At 40.6% G+C, this 25,347-nt stretch overlaps 1 protein-coding gene across 9 annotated transcripts in view; it reads left to right on the top strand.

The window, feature by feature from the left end:
• BBX (BBX high mobility group box domain containing) overlaps positions 1-25,347 on the top strand; it is a 137,794-nt gene that overhangs the window by 74,489 nt on the left and 37,958 nt on the right. For 7 of the 9 annotated variants that reach the window (XM_084200923.1, XM_084200921.1, XM_084200918.1 and 4 more), the window contains 6 exons: positions 568-738; positions 2,257-2,499; positions 8,888-9,086; positions 14,481-14,548; positions 20,337-20,417; positions 22,601-22,681. In XM_084200923.1, the coding sequence (XP_084057049.1) occupies positions 577-738; positions 2,257-2,499; positions 8,888-9,086; positions 14,481-14,548; positions 20,337-20,417; positions 22,601-22,681 (834 nt within the window). In that variant the 5' untranslated portion in view covers positions 568-576. The remainder of the gene's footprint in view (positions 1-567; positions 739-2,256; positions 2,500-8,887; positions 9,087-14,480; positions 14,549-20,336; positions 20,418-22,600; positions 22,682-25,347) is intronic. The other 2 variants (XM_084200922.1, XM_084200919.1) reach the window with 2 other exon arrangements.

The following is a 25,347-nucleotide window of genomic DNA, read 5'->3' as shown; positions in this document are numbered from 1 at the left end:
AGCATAACTATCTCTGGCTGTTTGCTTCAAATCTGTTTATTATAATTCACTTCTCTTAGGGACTCAGATTTCCCTATTGCACCTTTTAATGGCACTGGACAAATCCTAGCTTGTAGTATCATGGTGCTCTCCATCAACACTGGTGTGTATAAGTGCATGATGAGCACGTGAGTTGTTGGTGATACGTTTCACTGTGAGAAAGAGGGATGTCCTGACATTGGCATTTGTAGTGGCAAAATATGAAAAGCTGCAATGGATATATGTGTGAGAGAGCTGTAAGAGTCTCTCACTCACTTGGCTAGTGGAGGAGTTCTCTGTCATCCTTCATACAGGGGCACATTTGAGAGCTGGATTAGCTGGCATCCTTACTTCAAGCTCTTAAATTGTGCATTGGTAGTTAATCTAGATGTTACATGGAAGTGTTAAGATTGCATAAAGTACATCCATGCTTATGTTGATAATTGGAATAAATCTCTTGCATTGGTGCCTCATATATTTGCCACTGGTTTGATGGTCATTTATGCCTAAAGGGTTTGTTGTGAATTTATCAATATTTTTGCATGACAGGTCACAGTAATGAAAGGCAGTAGTAGGAATAAGGATCACTCAACAGAAGGTGAAGGAACTGCAAAGCGACCAAAAAGGAAGTGTCTTCAGTGGCATCCCCTGCTTGCCAAGAAACTCCTTGACTTCTCTGAAGAGGAAGAAGAGGAAGAAGAAGAGGAAGATATTGATAAGGTAGATTTAATTGGATGCTTTGACCCAAGATGGTTAATGGTGGATCAGATTCTCCCTAGCTGTTTTTTTATATTTTGTGTTGTCTTGTTCTCTTCTGTGAAGAAACACAGCCAATAAAAAGTGATGTGATGCGGTGCCCATAAGGTTGTAAAACTTACGAGAAAGTGAGTTGTTAATCATGCCTTTAAAATAGTGGACAAATTTTTGTAGATTGGAATAGTTTTATCTGCTTTGTTTTAATAATGTGTTGCACATCCTAATCTTGATTGCTCAAAGTGGGGTTTTGATGTTCTTTTTTTTAATTGCTTATTTTAGACATGACCTTGGCTTGTGCTTGGTGTCTGCTTCTAGTGGCTCTGAAGAAAATACCAAACTAAAAGTTTTCATTCTTCTGTGTTAAAGATTAAAACTGCAAAGATTAAAAGGGAAAAAGAAGGAAAAAGCTGTCTACAATTTTTACTATCTTTGCATGTGAAATTCAGTTTATCCTCCAGAGTCCTGAGTGCACAGCGGAAGTAATCTGTCTCTGGTTTGACACTTGGTATTTTGGTATTGTTCAATGATGCTGACCTTACTCTTTTTTAATGCCATGTGGCACCTCACACTTTTCCAGTTAGACTCATTCTCTGTAACAAGAAGTGGGAACTGTTTATGCAGATGGTGATGATTCCATCATGTGGATGACATTCATATCTGTATCTCCTTCATGCCTTCCTAAGGCAGGAATGGAAAGGTCAGTGTTGAGGAAACTGCCTTGAGCTATACACTGAGAGGGTGACCTTGACAAGGATAAGCAAGAGCCTGATTCTCTGATGGTGCTTTCTGTTGATCTTACAGGTCCTTTCACAACATGGTATAAAATAGCAGCATCGCAGTTAGGTAGGAGGTGGTTTTCTGTCTCATGCAGTAAGTTCTGTGGCTTGTCCCTTGTAGGAATACTAAGACGGCCTGTAAGTGGAGAAAGCACATTTTGGCAGTGTACTCTGTTGAGATTTGCCCTCTGCCTCTGCTGGGCACCTTTGTGGTGGCTGTGCTGCTGTGCTGCTCACAGACTGAGCAGTGACCAGCAGGAGATGGGGAAAGAACGGACAAACTAACAAACTGTTACCTGTTCCTCCTTGTGTGCTCTGTAGTTGTGAACATGAATAATCAAGGTCTAAGGCAGCTCTGGTTGCCTCATCCCACTTAGATAATTTCTAGGATGTCAGAAGGAGAGCAGGAAGGATCTTGTCCTTCCAGCCCCTTTAGGACTGTTAGTAGAGAATGCTCCTCAGCTTAGAAATTTTTCCACTTGGAAGTTGGCGTTAAGTCTTGCAGAGAGCATGAATGAACGTGGGACTATCAGGTGAGGAGGTTTGATACAGAACTTTGCAGGGTCTGGATGCAACGGATGGCCTTTGTAGACAGCTGGGTGCATCCATGTGCCTCTCCCTCACTCCCATGCAGCGCACACAGTCTCAGTGTTTGTGCGAAACGCGGATAACTGAGCTTACGCCCCTTCCCTTTCGGTTCTGCCAGGTGCCGCTCCTTGGCCCTGATGGTTTAGAGCAGGATGCTGATGAGACTGAAGATGACGAGTCCTCAGAGCAACGAGCTCGCCGACCAATGAATGCGTTTCTCTTGTTCTGCAAACGCCACCGCTCTCTTGTGCGGAAAGAACACCCTCGCCTCGATAATCGTGGCGCAACCAAGATCTTGGCAGATTGGTGGTCTGTTCTAGATCCAAAAGAAAAACAGAAATACACTGACATGGCCAAGGAGGTATGTTCTGTCTGAATGGTGGATGTAAAGGGAGTTCATTATGTATTGCCTTCTTTTTCTCTGTGTATTAAGTGTTTTCTGTGGGATCTTTCTCTTCCCTCTGTTCCTCAGCTTCACCATGGGATTATGGTGCCCAGAGCAGCTGCTGTTCTTGCTTTGATTCACTTGATCCTTTGGACCAGAATGGAAAGCAATTGTTCTGTGTACACAAACTAACCTGGTTCCAGTAGTCATTGCTATAATTACATGCACTTTGTGATTGTATGGCCTGATAATTTCTGCAGTACAAGCATTAACACAAGGATAGTGACCATTGTAAGTGCTAACGTACAGTTCTGTGTCAGCTGACTAGTGATGCTTACCTGGGAATTCTCTATCGGTGATGCCAGCTACTGGTGGACCAAACCAATGGCACAGTCAAGAAATGTAGTCCCTTTTTACCTTTGATGCTAATGAATTTTAAAATTACTAGTGTTTCTTGAAGTACATTCCCCATTAACCAGTTTCTGATGAAGCAAGATTTGGTGAGCCCAATACCAAGTCAGATAACAGTGCCTAATCAGAGTCCATTAACCAGGAGCAAGGAAAGGAGATTTATTCCTGTATTTCACAAAGTATTTTTATGTCAACTTAAACTTCAAATGAGCCTTTTTAAGAAATAGCTTTCTTGATAAGCTGTTGCCAAGAGGGCTGTGGCTATTAATGGTAGAGTGAGAAAAGCACAGCCAATTATTTGGACTGATAACCTGACCCCAAAACAGATACCTGTGACTACCTTTATGATACAGATTGTGGGTAACCTTTGAATTCAATCTTAATAAAAATAAAGGAACAGCAGTGAGAAGGAAAAGCATTTCTCTCCTTTGTTGAGTATGCTAGCACTCTGTGGGAAGTGTAGATAGCTATAAAATTATTGATATTACCAATGCCTGCCCTGGGATCTGAAGGTGTCTGCTACTGTTAAGAGGCTGTAAGGTCCGATTGTTCAGTAACTCATGTGAACATTGGAATGTCCACAAGAAAAAACAGTGTTTAGCACGGCAGATCTTTTTTAAGCAGGGTCTGTAGGACCTCTGTTGTTTCTCATCTGTGGCACAGTATAGTAACATTTGAGTCTCAGCTTTGTCCAACCATTCCAGATTCATTCTGCATTCCTGCTTATAGATTAGCGATATTTTTCTAAACGTCTGGAGAAAGGGCAATTAGAAGATTCAGTACAGATGCAGAGAAAGGAAAGATGAGGATAAATAAATAATTTTTGGAAGAAACAAATCCAGTGCGATTGTTTTTCTTAGCCTTTTGTCTTGCTGAAGGAAACTTGTTCATTAAGAAGGAAAATAATTGCAGAACTTCTGTATGAAGTGACAGATCTGAAACTATTAATCATTTTGGTTTAGAAATCATTGTTCTTGTAGTGATTTTTTTTTTTGGCATGAAGAACAAATTGAATATTCAATGTCAAAGCAGAACAATAAATCTAAGTAGTTTACATCATTATAAGTAGTACTGAGACTGAGAACTAGAAGAGAGATAGCATATAATTTTTATTCTTTAAACAGTGTATGTTACAGCAATAATGAGCAGCTATGATGTGCTGTTGAATCCATTTCAGCCTTCTTCACCAGCAAGCCTTTTCTGTGTGCATGGATTGGTCCTTTTATTGTAATACTTGCATTTCACAGAACCACAGAATGGTTGGGGTTGGAAAGGGGGGGCCTCTGGAGATGGTCTTGTTCAACCCACTGCTCAAGCAGGTCCACATAGACCAGGTCAAGCACGTTCACCTGTAGGTAGGCTTACTGCTGAGACTTTCAAAAAGAGGTTAATGTCAACTGTAGTGAGAACCACCTGTTGGTACTTTGCTTTTTTCTAAAGAGAATTTATTTAATAATCAAGGTGAGTATCTTTTGAAAGATTATAAAAATACCATTGTACCAATGGTCTTCTCTTTGAGTACCTATATAAGCTCACTGAGAGTTAAGATACAGTGAGTAATCTTCTGTTGCTTAAATGTAGCTTTTCAGTGTCCTTTGACTTCCACTGCGCAGCCTGTAGCCACTGTCCTGGCTGGACACAGGGAGCCCTCTATCATAGCTGCTACCCCTACAATGTGTCCTGTATACCCTGAGCATCCCAACCGCTCCTGCAGAGATACATGTGGGCCTTACAGAAGTGGTCCTTCCTGCAGTGGCTATAGTTCCTGCTCTTCTACAGTCTCTAGAATGTTTTTTTACTACTTGTTGCTATAGCTCCCGAAATCATTTAGGTTAGATCACATGCCATGAAAGAAGGTTTCAATTTCTTGCCTGCTTACTACTAGCAGTGATATTACCTCAGCAGTATGCACGTAAAGGCACTTGTATATTTACTTACATATGTCTAACTGTATGCAAGATGTATCATTTTGGGAGATAGTGGGGCACCCAAACTTTTTGCTGGCTTGAGTTATGAGACGTTTCCTAGTAGATGGACATCTGTCCGTGACTCCCTGAGAGGCTCACCAGCTCTCTAGTTCATTCAGGCACTGTGGAAAATCCCATTATGTACCTGCCTGCACCTTGGGTACCTTAATTATCTGGAAAAACTGGCCCCACACTCCCTCTATTTTCCCTCTTGTGGTTTCTAGTCTCTTGTAGCAACAACTGCCCTGGAGACCTGGTGCTGCACCTGCGGAGCTTGATGTCTGCTTTTGCTGGTGTTACTTTATGAGTAGGCTTTCTATTTCTATCCTGCAGACTTCCTAGATCAGCTTAAATTTGAAATTATCACTGTCTAGGATATAAGCCCAGTAGTTGATACATACTCAAAAAGGAACCAGAAGTGTTACTGTTTGTATTTTCCTTCACTGAGAGAAATTAATCTGGCCACTCATAAATATGCACCAGCATTTTTATTCACTTCAGTATTAAGGGTAGTGTTCTTCTGTTAACCCTAACAGAACTTCCTGGGAGTGTTCAGCTGCCTTAGAAAGTATCTAGTGAGATTGCTACTGTTCAAGCCCTATTCCCTTGCTAGAAGACACTTCATTTTTAAATATGTCTTTGCACCAGCAAGGTCCAGGCAGTCAGCATTGTTTCCTGTAGGGAGCAGCCTGATAAATGTGTTTAGACATTGGAGTGGACTGCCCCAGAAGGTGGTGGAGTCACCAGCCCTGGAGGTGTTTAAGCAAAGACTGTACTCTGAGTGCCATGGTGTAGCTGGCAAGGTGTGTTAGTCCGTAGGCTGAACTTGTTCTCAGAGATCTTTTCCAACCTCACTGATTGTGTGATCCTGCTGCCATTCAGTGGCCGAGCTGAACACTTCTGCCTGCTGGTCCTCGGCCAGTGCTGTGTCAGGTCCAGTCAGCCACACTGGGAGCTTGCTGGCCTTGTGGTGCCACTGCTTTGGCAGCTCCTCAGGGTAGGAGGGGACAAATGTCCTGGCTTGCTAGCTGGAGTTTGGCAAGTCCACTGGCTGACGTATGGACTATAACGTGTGTAATGCAAACCCTGCATCCTTCAGGAGTGAAAAATGGAGTGCTGTATTTTCTGGGGAATTTTTTTAATGTTAGGTCTCTGGGATTTGTGTGACATTTAATAGCATACATTTAAAATCAAACACGTGCTAGCAGCTAGCCTGAGGTGTAGCTGAAATCCACGTGTGAGCTCCTGTTCCTACCACAAATAGAGGAAGCAAATCTTTTTTTATTTGGTGATGAAAGCAACTTGGGGAGTTTTAACCTCAGTTCTGAAGGGGCGCCTGTCCTGCTGCATAACATAACATTCTCCAGGCTTTCACGAAACAGAAATAGGGCATCAGACCAATTCCACAAACACATCTTGTTCTATTTCTTACCTGAAACTTCAGAACATGACCCTGCTGGGCAGTCCCTGCCATTTGTTGTGGAAAGCAAGGTGGTGTCTTTCATTCCAGGTTAGGTACTTATGTTTGGGTTTGCCTTTTTTGTCGTTTTCTTTGGTTGGTTTTGTTTGCTTGTGTTTTGGGGGTGTTTTTTATACCGGTTTAGACATCTGCTTAGACTGGCTGTGTTAAGTTGCACAGTTGGTGAAAGGGAGGAAAGCAGTAGATTACACTATTGTCTTTGACCTTTTCTTGTTACTTTGTAGCTCGTTTAATTTATCTTCTCATGACCTGGTAGGAAAAGTCTGTTTGTTTTATGCCTTGGTCTAGTAGTCACAAAAGTCAATACCAAAAGGGTTTTTAAGATTTGGATGAGGGCCTTGTATGCATTTATATAAAGTACTTCTTGGCCATTGTTTAACTTTTTTAATTTTCTGGTTTTTTTATTTTATGTGTCAAAACTGAACAGTTCCAATGAGTTGTCCTCCCTCAGTTTGCTCCTTTGCCTTCAGAAACTGCAGTTAATGTTCACTTCTTGGATTTGCAGAGAAAAAAAAAGACATTAATAGACCAGCTCACTTGAATGACTCTTACTGAAAACTGATTAAAAGCTTATTGCAGCCTTGTCTCACAAATGGCATGGATCCTAGCTCTCATTTGATGGGCAGCCTGTCGGCTTGTCAAATTACTCAATAGAATAATTCAATTACTCAAAGCAGCATTGCTGATATGAAGAGCTTATGTAGCTCATTGCTAGCAACTCTGCTTTTCACTCTGCAGGCTGGAAACATGATTTGTGAGTGGGCTGTGGCTTTAACAATGGAAGGCAAAGCTGCTTCATCGTGTATTTCCTTTCCTCCTCTTCCCTTACCCTCCCCTTCCTATCTCTTCCCTCCACCAGGCTATTTTTGGGGTGTACTGAGCTCCCAAAGCAAACTGAGGCAACAGGAAAAGGAGTGAGGCGAGCAGTGTCGCAGTCCTTACTTTGCAGATTTAATACATACACCCTGTTCAGAAAATACAGCATGTATGTGGGTCAGCGATCCCTGCAGATTTTTATTATTTATAGCCATTTCTATAAATACAGGACTTCCCACAGCAGGGTTCACTCAGCGCTGTGTTTCTTGTAAACCGAAACGTTTTTATCTCTGCTACGGTCTGGAGGTAGCAAGTGCCAGCTCAAAGGTGAAGATAGAAATGAAAGAAAGCAGTATGTGTGCAATGGTGACCCTGCCACAAGGCAGACTGTTGAGCTGGTAAAACACTGTAGTGGCTCTAGCAGAGGACAAGGCTTTCAGTGCTATTTCTGTATTTGATGCCCAAGGGATTTTTTTCCTATGTTTCTGTGCATGCATGTTCATGAAACATAGGTGCTTCTCTGTGCCATGACTGGGACTGATGGCAGCTGTGTAATCACAGAACAAACTTCCTGCATCTGCCCTGCCATGTGCTTCCAAGCACAAAGCTGCTCTTTTGGTCTTGTGCTTCCCCTGGGAGCTACCCAGTCGTGAAGGGGTGTTGGGTTCCTTCTCCCTGTGGTGAGCACTGCTACTGCCTGGGTAGGCTCCCAGAGCAGCAAGTGCTGTACAGCAGCAAGTGCTGTACACCCCTATCAGTTGTTAGGCAAACATCTGCAGCTGGAATGTGTGGCATGTTCCTCTGATTTGCCAGTTCTCAACCTTGCATAGCAACACATGTAAAATACTGAAATGCGGTCTTTCTGTTACTGTTAACATTCAAAAATCTTGGTTAATGTGGGTAGTAAAATTCTTGGAAAATGTCGGGGTTTTGTTTTGTGAATAAAATAGATCCTGGTCCTTTCCCTCACCCCCGCAAACTGTGGGATCCAAACCCTTTCCCCCACTGCCCATGTGTGGTTGGGCTTCCTTTGTTTTGCTGCCTCATTCCAAAAACACAGCAAACACCTGAGATGTGTGCTGGGTGCTCAAGGCCAAAGAATGTTTTAAATGGTCACAGTTTGTTTTATGCAGCCGTACAGCATGGTACATTTTGGAAGGAACACTGGGATGGTGTTATCACAAGATACTGAATATGACATTATACTGGTTTCAATTTGGTTTTGGTGCCCAGTTTGGGAAAGCATATATTCATATTCTAAAATACAGAACTATTTGAGAAGAATTAGTGCAAGTTAAGGCATCATGCTGCATTTATTGCTAAATGTGTGTTTTTATTTAATTCAAACTGGAAAGTAAATCTGCAAAGAATTCAAGTATCTGTTTCTCAGAGCATGAGCATACAAGCACTGGGGAGCAGTTTGCAGGATCAGAACTTCAGCTTGCTCTGGGTAATAGACCTTCAGGAGAGGAAAGAGAAAACCCGCTTTTTTAGTACAAGTCTCCTTATCTTAATACTTCTTCTTGGCAAATTGTGTTGGTGGTCGGACTCTAAGCATGTGATTAAACTGTTAAAAAATCAAGATATTTAAGGATTAGTTACTGTATTAAATCCTCTTACATGCAGTGTGCTCTGGTTGCCCTGTGTAGAGTATAATGTAATGACTGGTAATTTCTGTTTTCTTTTCTAGTATAAGGATGCATTTATGAAAGCAAACCCGGGGTACAAGTGGTGCCCCACAACCAACAAACCTGTGAAAACCCAGGCATCCAGTGTTACGAACAGGAAAAAGCTATGGGCTATTGCATCAGACTCTGCAAAAGACTTACCGAGCCCAAGGAAAGTAACCAAAAGTGAAGAAATGCCACAACTTAACTTTGGGATGGCAGGTGAGATTTCTATCCATGGTACTCAGCTGTAGCTCTAGGGATGTGGTATAGAAACTGAATTGGGATACCTGATTCCTTGACTACACATGGTACTGTGGTGTCCCAGATTAAGTTGCCAAAACTGTAGTTAAACCTCTGTGTAACAGTTTTCTAAAATTTTCCATAGTGCATGATTTATTTTCAAGATATGAGGCATTGTAACTCTTACCCCCAGCAGGGCCCACATTTGATTGATTTTTCGATTCCAGCTTATCTGCTGTCAGAGACCTCATTCTCTGGTTACTCTGGTTAAAAAGGAAAGTGCTGATTGTGTGCATTTGGTTTCTCTTTCATAGAATGCTGTACTCTTTTAAGTAATTTACTCTTTGCAAAAATAATTTATGAGTGTCTCAAGTTGGATGTGATAATCTTGTAGAATAATGTATCAGTGTGGCTAACACTTTTCTATTTTCATCAGGAGAAGCATAATTTAATTTCACTTAAATGTGCTCTATTGCCTGTTATATCTTGGAGGAGCAAATTCTAAACTTCTAAACGTTTGGGGGGAAAAAAAAGAAATATGTGAAGAAGTATAGGTGGAGTACCTGAACTGGTGAAAAGCAGATAATCTCTCACTGATATCCATAAATAGCAGAACCGTTGTAATCGTGACCTTGAAAATACAGGGACATTAAATACTGGCAGCTTAAGAACCTAGCAGTCAAGGTAAAAAAAAAAAAATCCCCTGCCATTGTTTTTTCCTTTTGTTTCCCTTGGGTTTTTTTGTGGTTTGGGTTTTTTTTTTGTTTGTTTGTTTGGTTGGTTGGTTGGTTCATTAGTTTCTTTGCTTGTTTAAAGTTTCAGATGCATCAGTAGTTATAAAATTAGAAACTTTTGTCATATCCTACCTGGTTTATGACAGGTGTATAGCAGATAGGACTTCTCTGCTTAGAGAGATTGAGCTGGAGAGTAGAAAATGGTTCTATGGAACAAGTTTAAAAGAATGAAAAGGAATAAAGAGGCATGTATATCTTGGTATAGTGGCATGAAAATGCCTGTAATGAAATTTCTTCTGGCTCTTAAGGAACTGTGAAATATGATCAAAATAAGTGTTTCATGCTGCATAGTTCTGGTATATGGGAGAGCAGTTTCAAAAATCACAAGCCCCTTCAGACCATTCTGCTTTTGCTTTTAGAAGAGTCATTTCTATGTTCCTTAAATATTTATTGACTTAACACAAAGAATGAGTAACAAGCCTTAATCTACCTCTCATCCATCCTCCAGTGACCCTGCTGGGCTAGCCTAATGTCAAGTTTTTGAGCACTGAGGTCTTGAATCAACACCTGTCAGAGTAGGGGACAGAGAAATTAAGAATTAGAAACTAATCCATTGTTCTATCTATTGAGCCATTTATATCTAAAAACAGTCCTTGAGGGCTACCTGTGATAGTTTGGTTTTTTTCCTGCAGGCTGAGTCAATGAGCATGGTGATTCATAAGGATCTTGCTCCAATCCTTATGCCAGTGAAGGCTGGCAATATCTTGGGTATAAGATACCTTATAAAATAAAGACAGCTTCTGACGGAGATGTTAGCAGCATCCACATCATGACAAGTGTGCCATGCCAAATGGATTACTGCTTTGTCAGCTATATACCAGTTCATGCTAAATATGTTCACTGTGCTCGTCTCTGCTTGACTTCACATGATAGTTCATTTCAACTATCACTCTTCTACGCAGAACAGTCTCTTTAAAATCCAGGCTGTATTCTAGCTGATGAGCTGGAATGTAGCTGAATGATCTCAAAAACACTTTTACCTTTGAAATGGCACTGATTCACTTGTATTTTCAAGGCAGGTAACTTCTTCAAGACAGGGTTTATACGAGTCTAGAGTCATGCCAGGAAGTCTGTCTTGTTTGTTGGTCGTTGGTAACCATGTCTTGATTGCTTTTTGTGTATTACATTTTACTTTGGAAAATCTAATATGTTGACAGTAAGATTTTACTTTGTTTTTGTAAGTCCCACACAAGCTGTTTGTATCTTTTTTTTGGCTTTATAAGAATAACCATGCCACATTTAAGTTTGTTATGCTGACCTGCCGTTATGTCAAGAAGCTGAGGTATGGCACCAGCGTTGGGCTTCTGACCTGCAGGCCCACTAGTTGTGTCCTTGATCATCCAGCCTAGAAGCTGTAATTGAGCATGTTTTTCTCATGATATGGCTCACCTGTGTAGGATGTAGGGCGAAGAACACTGCTGTTTTGCCATACCAATGTGTGAGATTCACAGTACTTGCATATTTTTGCTTAAGAAGAAAATCATCCATGCCAAAATGCTTTTTAGTGAGGCAAAGGCTGGAAGAAAGACACTTTTAGAGTAGGCTATATCCCTATAGAAACACAGTTTGTTTTTCAGAAAGAAGCTAAATTATTCACCCAGGTAAAAGTTGGTTGAAGCTAGTTTCTGCTGGCCTTCTTCCTGCTTAGTACTTCCTCAGTTAGTTGTTTCCTCTGACAGAGGAATGGCTATGAAGAACAAGCCAGCCTGCTGAGTCTGTAACCAGCCCAGTACTAACAAAGTATGTCATTCCCAAACAGAGAGATGGTTTTAAGTTTCATCAATATTAAAAGCTGTTGAGAAAGTCACGAATCGCCTGCCATTCTGCAAGTCAAATGTGTGTGCTGTTTTCCCAGTACTGTTGATTTAAGAATAAATTCTGTAAAATACCCCTTAAAATTCTTCTTCATACCAGTAAGCTCCTAGTGCCAGAAGAGAAACATCATTGTGCTGAGAAGGCACTATAAGCATATGGCAATGTTTAGATATGTACATTTTGTCTTCCCTTAGGTGAAGTTATTTTGTAATTGGAAACCTTAGTAGAAGAATTTTTTTTTTTTTATCATGAGCAGACATCTAAGCACCAGCCCTCTGCTACAGCTGCAGCATAAGTGCTCAAGTTGTTTAAGCATCACATTAAACTTTTATTTCTAATTATCTGTCATTTTTTCCTTCTTCCTAATTTTTATATTTAAATAAACAGTTTAAGTTTTGCTTACTTATGGAGAAAAATACTGAACCACACTTCCATCATTGTTCTCTTATGATAAGCTACTTAATTGAAAGGCAGAAAGCCAAAACTGCCAAGCAGATATTCAGAAGACAGGCAAGAATTTTCCAGTCGTAAACTGGGTGTTCTTGAGATGGCCAAAGCTGGGGAGGGAGAAAAGGACCAACAGGTAATGAAAATAAAGCACAAAAGAGCAGCTGGGAGTCATCAGGGTGATGCAGGCATGAGAAAAGGCTATACTGCAGTTTGTCGGGCAGAGTGTTTTCAGGACCCCCCTCATCTGATGTGGTTGCACTGCCAGTCATCCATATACAAGAAAGAAGAACTGCACCTGGGATAACTGCAGAGGAGAGCTATAGGAATTGCTGAAATGATTGGAGATGGATGTGCTTTATGACATTGGGAGATCTTGAATTGTTTGGACCAAGAAAACAGTGGAAGAAGAGTAGGAAAAGTCCTGTAAATGCAGAAAAGGGAGATACCTTTTATGGAAACAGTTACTAATCTTAGAGATGCAAGTACCAGAAAAACATGTACTACCTGGCCTTGAGTATATGTAAACTGAAGCCTGGAAGAAAGCCCTTAATGCTTAGAAGATTTGAATCCTGCAAACATCTTCCAAAGGGAGTAAAGAAACTAGAAAACAACCAGCCAAGGCCTTACTGTTTAATATGGGGCTCAGTAAGTTTATGGAGGCCCTGGAGATCTCTTCCAGTCTCTCCTTCCTCCAAATCAACTGCCTCCTCAGGCATTATTTTTCAAGATATGTGTTAACTTTTCACTTTCTAATTGCTCTGATGTCCTCTGGTTTGAAGGACTGAATGGTTTCTGATCAGCTGCTTGGATGGCAAAAAGTGCTGTTGCTGACAGGATCATTTCACTTATGAATTGTGTTTAGATACTTACTGGCCCTTCACATTTTCTGTGTATCTTCCTCTTACTAGATCATACACTTCTGATAGTGCCTTGTCTCTTCATAGAAGTGTGACATTTTTTCCCTTTTTAACTTAAAAGGGCAAACTTCTTCAAAAAAACTAAAACCTCCAAAACATGTGCATTCTATGTGTTTATTGTGGTGAAGGAAAAAGTTAATTTCAGTTGAATATTGGGTTTGAAGCTAGGTGCTATTTAGGATGCCTGTTTAATCCTATTTAATAATATGCCACTCTTCTATCCATGAGGTAGTGAATGAGCCTTGTTTATTTACATTGTTTTCCTCTGTTTCTGTTTAATACCCTTCTAAAAGACTATTGGAAAAACTTGCCTTAGGAATGTCAGTGAGAGATGTTGTGTGCAGGAAAACTTTGGGCAGCATCTGTGGTATTGAATTAAACAGTGTTGATGAGTATTCAAATGAATTGGACTGTGATCATCTGTAGCCTTAAGCTGTTTGGAGGTTTACAGGTACATGTTTGGCCCATGTCAGCTGAAAAGATAAAAAAATTCCACTCACATGTGGCTGTTGTATGAGACATTTGGCCACTGTCTGTCTCCCTGTCTCTGCATGACACTGTTAAATCAGGTGCCTGCATTGCTCCCAAGGCATTCTCCCAAAATCAGACAATTAGTCTTCATAGTGATGAAGAGCAACCACTGTTCTGAGTGGAAAAGCTACTCCATGACTAATGCAGTGTCAGAGTTTATTGCTTTCACTTCTTGTCAGTTTCTGAGCTCCGAGGTGCAGGAAGGCTAGAGGGAAAAAGCTGTCAGTATCAAATACTTGGAGAAAGAACATTTATATCTCCATTTTATGTTCCTCAATTATGTATCGTATTGGCAGGGCAACAAGTAGGCAGGCAGCTTGCCTGGCCAGTGCTTGTGCTGTTCTGGCTTCATGCTTCAGAGCTGTCAGGCTGGCACTTTTCACCACTAAATACAGCCCTAAATTACAGACAAATGAAAATAGAAATTTTGCTTCAGAGCTTGATCGTGTTGTTTTGTTCCATCCTTTTATTTGTTCAGTCACCAAGGAAGGAACTGCTCCCTTGGTAGGAGCATCCACAACTTACAAACCTGTGCATTATTAGAGCATCTTTGTGTATATTTATGTGTGAGATCATTACAGTTGCTGTTTTAAAGATATTCATCTCTGTAGTACATAAAACCTTTGGCAGTAGAATTGTAAATCCATGCAATGGGGTGTTAAGCACACAAATCCAATTAAATCCTTCAAACAGCTTTGAAAGCCTTCCCAGAGGGTACAGAAATGGTTATTTGTGATTCTCTTGAACTGCCTTTTATGGCAGCTTGCTGAGAGTGTCTGTGACAAATAGTCTTTCGTGTTGCAAGCTGTAGGTTTTTTAAACAAGCAAATGAATCAACTTAAGACTTCGTTTTATTCTTTTAACAGATCCTACACAAATGGGAGGCCTGAGTATGCTGCTTCTAGCTGGGGAACATGCACTTACTGCACAAGAGGTAAGGAACTCTCTTCTCTCCCTTACCATGAGCTCTCAGTTTAAAGAGTTTGTAAGAGGAATATTTGACCAGTGAGGAATTAAAATTAGGACACATCTCAGGTAACCTCAGCTGGGAATGAAGTGTGTGTCTTGTATCCCAGCTGTCAATGTAGGTGGAGTATAGTTAAGTATTAGCTCTGCTGATACTTGAGCATACCAGTCAAGCCTGCCCTATGAAGAGTCATTGTCAGAGGTAAAAGGGTTGAAATTCGCTTGACTGCATTAACAAACAGGTGACTTACAAGCTTTTCTGGGCAAGGATTCTGTATGCTTGTACAGTGCCTGACACAACTGTGGCCTTGTCACTAACAGATGAATAAACAAGTAATTTCATACAAAGTCAGCATCACTGTATATACATTCTGAAACCCTTCAGGTGCTAACAGGTAATTGAAGTATTGCAGTCTGCTCCTATTCACTAAATCATTATGTCTAAAAAGAAGTTTGTAGTTTAGTTGCCATCACAAACGTGTTTTTACAAAGGAATCTAGTAAGTGCTTTTGTATGTCTCCAGTAGTGCAGAGATCTCTGGCCTTTCTTTAGACTGATTATTAATACATCCTGGTTTTTAGGCCAACTTTGACAATTGTTCCAAAAGTGGCTTCTTTGTTGGATATAGTAAATTGTACTGCCATAAATCTCTAGCTCTAGGAGAGAGCTCCCTTTTGTTGTTGTTGTTGGTTTTATTGGGAGGCAGAGTAATAATTAACTTAATCTATATGTGTAGTGCATTTGAGATGTATTGCTTCTGCACTGCCAGGACTCCTCAATGCTTTGCACACCAGTTTTAGCCATGGAAGTTTTGTGCTGTGTGGGTACTGGCCTTCTGTGCTGCAGCATGAAAACTAAGAAACATTCAAGCCAAGCTGACAGAGAAGTGAAAAGAAATAAATTATTTTGTGCTAAAATTATACTGTCCTTCTCAAACTTGTAGTCTCTCAGCTTGGAGCATACAAGCTGCATTTACTATGCTGTTATGTTTAAATGTGAGGGAAGGTATACTGTAGTCACAGATGCTGCATTCCTTTAAAAAAGGTCTTTGCTATGACCTTGAGAGCTGAGGTGTCTTGATTCTACAAGAGCCTCAGTAGTATGATTTCAGATGGCAGTGAAATACACACGTAGATTTAGAGTCAAATCAAAAAGCATGTTCTGTGATTGTTTTAGTGCATAAAAGTTCTTTTAATTGGAACTTTATTATTTTGAGCAAAAGACACGCTTCCTGTGTGCCTCAGTAAATCCTGGTTTTCCTGATAGAAGTGTGCAGTACGACTTGTGATGAAATATTCACTTTATGTATAAACTATGCTCAACTCTTCTGGGCCTGTAGTCTCCTTTTGAGACCTGGCCCTCCACATCAAAGAAGCAAGCTGGGTAATCTGCTTTCCCCAAAAATGTAGAGCAAAATGATTATCATAAATACAGCCCAGACAAAACTAGTTGGGGGATTGCTAGAATCGTGATGGGCCATATTTTAGCTCATACTTACTAATGATTTACTGTATTTTAATTCTCTTGCCCTATCTGATGAGTGGTTAAGGGACAGAGCACTTTCCCAGGAAACTGCACATCTCTGATTCTTTTTGAGGGTCCCCTTTGTAAAATACTTCCTCCAGATCAATTGAGGTGATTGGTATTCTTAAAGGGACCCAAATGAACAAAGTTCAGGCCTCCTCGTTGTGTGTTTGCAGGAGTTAAGTCTCCAGCTGTGTGTCCAGGTGCTGATAGACTTTCTCAGTTTCTTTTGTGGGGCAGCCCTGCTGTGTCTTCCATTTGTCCTTTATTTTCTTATGTTTCAGTAGTAAATAGATACAGAGCAAATATTTCTTAGGCATGTGTTTCTCAAATGCAGTAATGATCTTCAATCTGTTTAGACTTGGATAACTGAACAGCTCTTCTGTCTTCCACCCTCAAGTGTGTAGACAGGAGAGATGTAAGATGGTCATCTTCATATGCCTTAAGGGAAATCTGTGGTTGGACTTCCATGCTTATGATCTCAAACCAGCATCTGGGAGGTTAGCAGAACATGCTAGGAGATGGTATGACAGACTCAGAAAGCAGCTCAAGAATTCATTGTAGATCTGGGAAGCTGCTTTGCTCTTGAGTGGACAGGAGGAGTCAGTTGTGTTGTATTAGAGTTGGTATTACAGAGGTATGGTTAGTGAAAGAGGTTCAGAAGTTGCTTTATTATGGAGAATGTATATATTGTTTTTATATGCTTGTGAGTATGCAAATACACATTGTACATCTAAAGCCTTGGCATTCCTGTTTTTAGAAAAAGGCCAGACACTGTCATATTTTAAAGAATACTCTAAATTATTACATGCAGTCTAAATTATCATGGAAATGTGTGTATACACTTTAGATATATGTACACATATATGGTTCTTAAATTGGGGGTCTGCCAGACACAGGATTAGCTATCAACATGCATATTGACTTCTGTGCATATGTATGATTATGCAGCCTTGGGTGGCCTTGTAAGCACAGGTCTTACACACTCCTATAATTTTAAAGTTGTTAACAGAGGGAAGGGCAGCACTAGCACAGTTTTCCTCAGCACTTGAGAGAGGATGAAGGGCATTGTACTTAGAGGCCTGCTGATCCAATGAAAAGTGTTCAACACCTGCTGATGTTCTGGCAAGTGTATGCTAAATGAATGGATAGGGGTTTTTCAAGTGAGGTGTTTAATCTTCAAGCTGTCAGAAGTCCAGATGTCAGGTAACCAAGTGACCAGCCAGCAGGAGGATGGGAAGAGGCATAACAGTGATATTTACAAAATTGTTTTGAGGCTTCAGTTGCAATATCTGTGTGTTGCCAGTATGTTCCCAGTTTTGCAAATTTTTGTAATAGACTAGAGAGTTTCTTCTGGTAACAGAATTCAGTGTTGGTGGGTGATTGATTTCTAGGCAGCAGCTGGAGTTACTAAGCAGATAGGCAAGAGAAGCTACAGACCTTACAAGCAAAGGACACGGATATAGAGTGAGTTTCTCCGTGCATTTTGGATGCTTTCATCAGTTACACAAGACAGCGGTGTGTGAGCATATTTTACTGAACACCTGAGCAGAGATGCCGGACGGATCATCTCCAGCTGCTGTGGTTGTGCCAGGCAAAGCCCGGTCCTCGCCGCAGGTTATTGGCGGCAAGGCTGAAGCGAACGCTCCTTGCGGATCTCCCGTACTCGTCCGTCAGGCCCTTTCCTTGCCTTACAGCAGCACCTAGTGGACTCTCTGTAGCTTACCGCCCAGAAATCCCCACATCCGCAGCGCCCTCCAAAGCCTGCCTGTCTACCGGGCAGGGTGCGGCCGGCCGGGATTTCCTCCGCCCCTGTTCGGTGCGATCGTTTCAGACCGGGTTGTGGTAACCTGCAGGGAAAGGAAGGGTTTCCTTCTTTTTGAGAGCAAAAGGCTACCTTACGTGTGACGCGGGGGCTATGCAAAGTGTGAATCAGAAGTGATTCTGATCTGAAAATCTCTCAGTGCAGCTCAAGGGAAGGCTTGGAGGAAGAAATGGGATGATGACATTTTATTAGAGCAGGAAATGAGATGTACAAAATGGCACTATCTGTGCATCTGCTCCTTCTGGTAATTATTTTAATGCTTTGATCAGGTTCAACCTGGCAAATGGTTGAAGTCCTGGAGATAATAATTTTCCCACAGGTCAAGAATGTTTGGGGAGCAGCAGAGTAGAAGAAACAAGCTCTAATTAGTGCTCTGCCAAGCAAAAGCAACAGCATTAACTTCTTTAAGAGTAGCAGGAATTGATAGGAAAAACATAGTGGTTCAACCACAACACCTCCACTGAGTAACTGAGCACCAGCAATCTGTCCTCTGCACACAAACCCATAGAAAACTTGGCTTCACACCACCCACAGCAAGTGGTTCTGGTACCACCAGGTATACAAGCTGTGCCCAGCCCCCAGCACGTGGCCTCCGAGGCAGTGAGAAGGCTCATCCTGGGTGTCTGACAGCGCTTGTGTTGTGGGGGCTGAGCCCAGGTAGCCCCTCTTGGAAGGGTACTGCCACTCCATCACGATGCTCCTGGGGTCCATGGCTCAATGGCTCCAAACTCAGAGCTAAGCAACATAAAACAGCTGGTTGAACTGCAGAAAATATGGGAAAAAAGTCCAAAATTTGGTTATTCTTTTAGGAATCCCACCAGTGCAGTGGCCAAATGGATGCTCAAACGTGCAAGCAGCAACCTTACATATTTGCACCTCTGCAGAGTCTCAGACCTTTGGAGATGGGTCTCTCAAAAGCAGCCAGATACTTTTCTGGTAGTCCAGACTACTGTTGAGGCACAGACGTCTAAAACAGACTGTACAGAAACATGATAAAAGTCAGTAATAAACATTACATCAGTGAAAACAGTAGCACAACCTACTAAAAAGGCAGAAGACAGGCAGAAATACATTCTTTGTGGCCCTTTGGGTTGCTGTACTCCCATAGTACCCAGATAAAACATCCTGCTCAGTGTTTAACAGGAGTCGCTGTTGCTGATCCGGTTTATGGCAGGGAAGAAACACGTTTGTTTGTATATGTAAGCAGATTGTCGCGTTGGTGAATTTCCCCTTGTCCTCTGGGTTGCTACACTTGGATTTTGTGTTTCCAGGGGAGTGTGGGTAGCAGATTCCCGAAGGCAAATGCTGCTGTTGCTATTGCAGTGCTTCAGGATCTCAGACAAACAGCATCAGGGCAAGCTGCACGTGCTGTGGGGCTTTGTGCTTGCTAACAACAGGTGCAGTCAGTAGCTAAATCTCATGTGCTTTCACCAATAAAAGCTGTTAATTTACTTGTTTAGGTGATGAATAAGAAAAAGCCCCACATTTATTTTTAAATTTTTTAAGTAAACTGAAATTTTGAGGGGGAAAAAAGTTGTTAGGGAAAAAATTTCCATCCTGTTACTTTTTATAAAATCTTAGAAAGCCTCCTTCCTTTTTTTCTGTTTCTTACAAGCCATGTTATGTACCTTATTTTATACTAACAGTACTTCATTCTCCTAAGAGTTGCACATGTAAATCTTTTACACTCAAATGTGACACTTAATGAATGTATCATGTTTGATAGAATTCCTTTACAGAATGATGCTTGATTAACACATTTCTAGTTAATAAGAATACCGTGGTGATGATCTATGTTCATTCAAATAAGGCTTTTGGTTTTGAACAGTCATTTCTTTGTGTTTTGTATAATGATTTCTTGCACTGCTTCTCAAAAGCACCCCTAAAATGTTTTTGTAGGTACATGATTTGAGAAATTCTAGGCTTGTGCTACCCTTATGTACTTATTTTCTTGCTGTTATGATTGGAGATTATTTTTCTAATTAGTATTTTTGTCATCATCTGTGTCTTCAAAATATTTTTTTGCCTTCTGTGTAATCTTACTCAGAATTATAGCACAAATTACAGATATAGCAGTGTTGATAGCATCACCAATACAAGATGGTCATGTGTGTAGTCCAGTATAATCCATTGAGTATTCTATTGTATAAAACTATTCTGACAAGTTCAGAATCATAAAAGGAGACGAAAAGCCTGGTATTTTTGTGATCTTTTTTTCTAAGACAGTTTTCAAATGCATTAAAATGGGTGCTAAACAATTTTTTCATCTATAAATATGATTTAATCTTTCCAGGGCTGTGAAACATTAGCTTGTCCTTCTCCTCTTAAATGGTTTCTTTTCCCCACTGTTCTTTTTAGCTTGAGGGAAGCACCTTTGAGGTCTTACCCTGCACTATCCTTTTTTCAGGTTTCCTCCAGTACTTGCCAGTCTGATACATCTAATTCTACAGAAGCCTGTCAGAAGTCATCATTGTTTCAGTTTGCAGAGGTGAGTTTCTTTAAAAAGGAGTTTTTTCGAAGTGTATCCTTTTAAGAAGCATCTGATGTCCAGCTGCAAGAAAAGTCAAATGTCTTTAACTAAAATTGATGCTTTTATTTGTTCCCTCATTTTTGGGTTTATGCTGTTGAATTATTTATCAGATTGGTAAGAATTGAAGTGCAAGAGAGTGTGTTTAGGACCCTGGTGGAAACCCAGGTGCAATAATGGAGCTGTGGTTTAAGCTGTAATTTGGAGATATCTCATTCCTGCACTTAGTTTTAAACTAGAGCCTTACTAACTAAGGTTTTAAACATGTATTTGGATGTTTCTAATCTAGTGTGGCTGCTTTAGTAATTGGCTCCATCAAAAATCATTCTAGTTCTTGAATCTCCAAAATTTTCTTCTAGAATCACCAAACAGCTCTATGCAAGTGTGCTTTAATTTTGCAGTGTACAATATTTTTGTCAGCATACTCCAGTTATTGCTAGAAGTGCAGCTGTGGTGTGTGTGTTGTTGTTCTTTTTCTTTGAAGAAAGAATTTCATCTAAGTCTGAATGGATTTTATAGATATAAATGACATGACAAAAATGAGATTGCAAGGAACTCTCTAGCCCTCTGCAAGCATCACTTATGACTTGAAATAGTCATAATGCATGACACAGAAATATTTAGTTGTATAGATACTGATTTTACAAGGCACTGGGTAGTTTTTAAGTAAGTGTATATGGAAAGAAATTTTGTCATAGTGAGGGCTTTTTATTACCTGTATTCACACCAGCTGTGAATTTGACTTGTGTCTTTATTACCCATTGCCTTGTGCGCTTTCATACTCCTCCCTGAAAGATCATCACTTTGGGAGCAAATACATTGCAGTCCTAGCACACAAGAAATGGGACTTCTTTTTCAGTTGGATATTTTAACATCAGTGCACAAGCCCTTGAATTCCAGCTTAAGATCTGAGTCTCTCAAATGTATTAGAAGTAAATTGGAGCACTGATCCTTTATTTCTGATTAAAGATAATGGCCAGAGTGAAGTAGATAACCTGTAATTAGGCTCTTAAACAGCCTGCTGGCTTTTCTTGTTAGCAAGAGGAAATGCCTGGTGTGCCAGCAATGAAAAGCAATACTTAGATGCTTCTTAGAATTGGTTAATTCCAGTATCACTTGTGACACTTCTGTGGTAATGATTCAACATCCATCTTCCCATATTTCTGAGATGCTTCTGTGTGCTTATACTGTCAGTAGAGCTGTGTCTTGTATTGAATTTCACTGCTGAATCTTTTAAAGAGTAAGACAAATACCAGCTCACCTAATTGTTTCAGTTCATTTTACAGTGCCGAAGGAGGGAGGTGCCAGACGCATGTGGTAGTAGGCAGGAATTGTGTGCTGCCAGATAGGCTCTTGCTAAGGGTTTCTGACCTCGGGCTTTTCTTTACCCATTGAAGAAAAATTTTAGTGGGTGCCAGGAAACAGGCTCACCTGCACTGCTAAAACACGTGGTTTAGAAGTGGCCTACTGATGATCAGTAATTAGAAATGCAAATTAGCTAGTCTTATTTTTCAAAGATGCTAAACATCCTGTAGAGGGGGTGCACCTTACCAGTGCATGGTAGGTATGTGTGTCAGAGGCAAAATAATTGATACTTATAGTGAAGTCTAACATTAATCAGAGGTGTTATTTGCAACAAAACTAATTGACACAAGTTAAACAGTATGAAATGCAGTTACCTTCGTGTGTGGGATAGATCTGGTATCTCAAAATACCTGCGCACATTGTGTTTCTGTCCGCGCTTACCTTCTGTACCAAGTAGCAATTTGTGCTCTGTCATCACCACCGTTCTGCAGTCTCAGGTCTTCCACTGAACTGTGAAATACAATACAGTGTTAAGTATTTGTTGCTAACCCTTCTTTGATATATCAGCAGGCAAATAAAAACCCTTCAAAAAAAGCTTATTTTGTAGACTCTAGGAGGATTTTCCCTCTGAAAAGTAATTCAAGATTACGATTTCACAGATCACCTGTTTATGTGTTTCCTGGAGAGCAGAGATGTTTGTTCTAAGGGTGTGTTGGGACTCATTTGCATACTCTGGAGTACCCGGAATCTTTTTATGACAGATTATAAATTTAGCATGTTGAAGTGCGATACTGAAACTGAACAGTTAGGTAATATAAGCATAATTGTTTTCCTGACAGATCTCTTCCAACACCTCACAGCCTGGAGTCCTGGGAGCAGTAAAACAAACGGAGGAGTCTGCATTGTTTCAGTTTGCTGAGGTACAATGACTGAATGTGGTGGGGGAGGATGGGAGGAAGCAAGGAACCGGTAAGAGTTGCCAGTGAATGGCTGAGCACCCTGCCTTATCAGAGATTCCCATCAGGAGATGTATATCTTCCTGACAGTATTGTGTTAAGAAAACCATGGGGTGAATAACCAGTGACTGGATGAGACGTTGGCCAGTTCTACCAGCTGAGAGATACTGGGCTTGTGAACATTACCTAGCCTTCCATACCCAAAGGATCACTGCAGACTTACTATCCAAATGGCCTTTTAATTTACATCTAGGAAAAGAGCAATTAAAAGACATTCTGAAATGACACTGCACTGCCTGTGGAAGAGGCTGCAGCAGGGCAGAATGGTGATTGCCCTAGAGGCAGGAATCATTTGGAGAATCCTTACAGGTCAAAGGAAGCTTATCTCAACAGCCACGAGGATCTTTAACAGCATCACAATCAAGCCTATCAGTTTCCCATAAGTATGTGGCCCTTCTGCCTTCCTCCACATATTGAAGATTTAGAGTTTGTGAAATTTGGCTTTTAGGAATTTTTTCTCCCATGTGTTGAATGTGCCTCTGTGAATTGACTTTCCACACATTTACTCTTCTTGCCCATTTGGGGGAGTCTGATACTGCTTGCAGAATCATTTAAGCCACAGGTGCATTTTGCGTGTGCCTGAAAAGGCTGGGATTGGAGCTGGTGCTATTGCAGAGGAGCATAAAGGGATTAGAAAACACCCTGATTGTTATTCTGTGTGTCACACACTTCCTTCTGTGAAATGTTGAGCTGATTGTCTACTGTGGTTTTTTTTAGCTTGGCTGGAATGGGCCTTGGTGTTTTTCTTAGGAGGGCCAAGGAAGACAAATCAATTTACTGATTCAGGTGCCAGAAAATGCCTGGCTACAAATACTCCTATAAAAGATACAATACAATTAATATTTCTAATCATGAAGGTGTTTTCATATGTACCACAGCTTTGAAAGTTAGAAGTAAATTTGCAAAGCTCTTTTGAGAAAATTAGTAGAATTAAGCAGATTGAAACTATATGCTGAAGCAAATTAAGAGATACAAACTCGATAACATTTCTTGTTAATTTTATTGGAAAATACTGGAATAATGTGGCAAGTGAATCTGCTAACTTAGTTGCAAAAATCTCAGTCATTCTGAGTATCTGCAGAGTTGAACAGAGTATGTATTGCATTTAGTACAACATTCTTAAATTGTCACATAAAACCTGGCTTAGCCATACTCTCAGAATTTCACAGAACCTAAAACCATTTCCTCTTCTAATTGAACAAACAAAATGACAAACCTGAAAATTGTCATACGGATGTGATAGTGTGTTGAGTTGCATTCCACTATGCTGAGTGAGCTGCTTTGGCACATTGGAGTACACATATGAATCATCAAATGTTAGGTAGAAGAGGTGCTTAGAAAGTTAATTAGGATTTACTGAGGACAGTTTTAGAGTCAGGGTTAATCTCTTTTTCTTGTAAAAACATTTAAATGTGTGTGCAGTCTGGAGGGGTTGGTTTTGTTCTGTGGCTGTAAATAGGAGACAGAAACCTGGTTAAGAGAAAGAAAAGAATTTTTTTTTAAATTTAAAACCCCACCTTGTTAGCCATGTTTATTCTTCCTGTAAAACCTTAATGACAGTGATGACAGATGAACATCATTTTTTATCTATAGCAGTAGAGAAATAGTGTTTTTTCTAAGCTTGTAGCCTGATGATTTAATTTAGGTTGCTCCTGGGGAAAGTATTGAGCATGTTACAGAACCTCTTTAAGCTTTCTCCCCTGCTATTAAAGCTGCTTGTGCTCTTTCAGCTATAAGGGCTTTCATTTGCACAGGCTGTCTTTGTGAAATTTGGCAAAAGTCCTATTCCTTACTGTGCCACTTCTTACTGCATCTTGTCTATATGAATGCATTACTGCATTTAGAGAACTAAATTATGGCAAGCAATTTGCACTGGGCTGCTGTCAGCAATGTACAGTGCTACAAAAGAAAAAAGAGAAGGAGAGAAAGTAGTTATTTAACCAGTAGCCAAGTAGACCTGTGAAGAAATGTGAAGTCTGCTCTGGTCTGATGTGCCTGGAGACTTCTGGCAGTCATCCCAGCTCCGTTTTGGTTCTGGCTGGGTGTTCCTCATATGTTGCCTTTCTCTTCACCGCCCTTGCAGCAGGGTGAGTAAAAGTGCTTCTTTGTGAAGACAGCAATCCCATTGAATAGGTTTGTCATTTAAAACAGACACCTTTACCCCAGGAGTATAAGTGCCCTGTCACTCAGAAACAGCTCATTACGTGTAGAGTAGCATGGGATTCTTTTTGTCTTTACAGCCTCAGTTAGTCTTTCATCTGGTTGTCTAGCCCAAGTGCTGTAGTTGTCAATTAAAGCTGTTCAGGATATGCCTAATGGGGCCTGCCCAGTGACTTGCCACAACAGATGATGAAAATCCTGGAAGCAAGACTTCATTCGGTTCTGTGGGTGCACAAGTGCCTTGGAGGTCTTCAAAGATGATGTGACATCCTCATAAGAGCTTTTTGAAGTTTGGATTGTTGTCAAGTTATGCTTTTGGCTTTCTCATGCTTCTGACCTTGCAAGTAGTTGGCCCTACTTTTGTCCTTCTCATTTGAACCTGTATGGAAAGACTGTGATTTCTGAGCAGT

This window comes from Fringilla coelebs (assembly GCF_963513975.1).
Source record: "Fringilla coelebs genome assembly, chromosome: 2".
NCBI lineage: Eukaryota > Metazoa > Chordata > Aves > Passeriformes > Fringillidae > Fringilla > Fringilla coelebs.
Note: the sequence above shows the minus strand (reverse complement) of the source record. Positions and strands in the feature narration are given on the sequence as shown.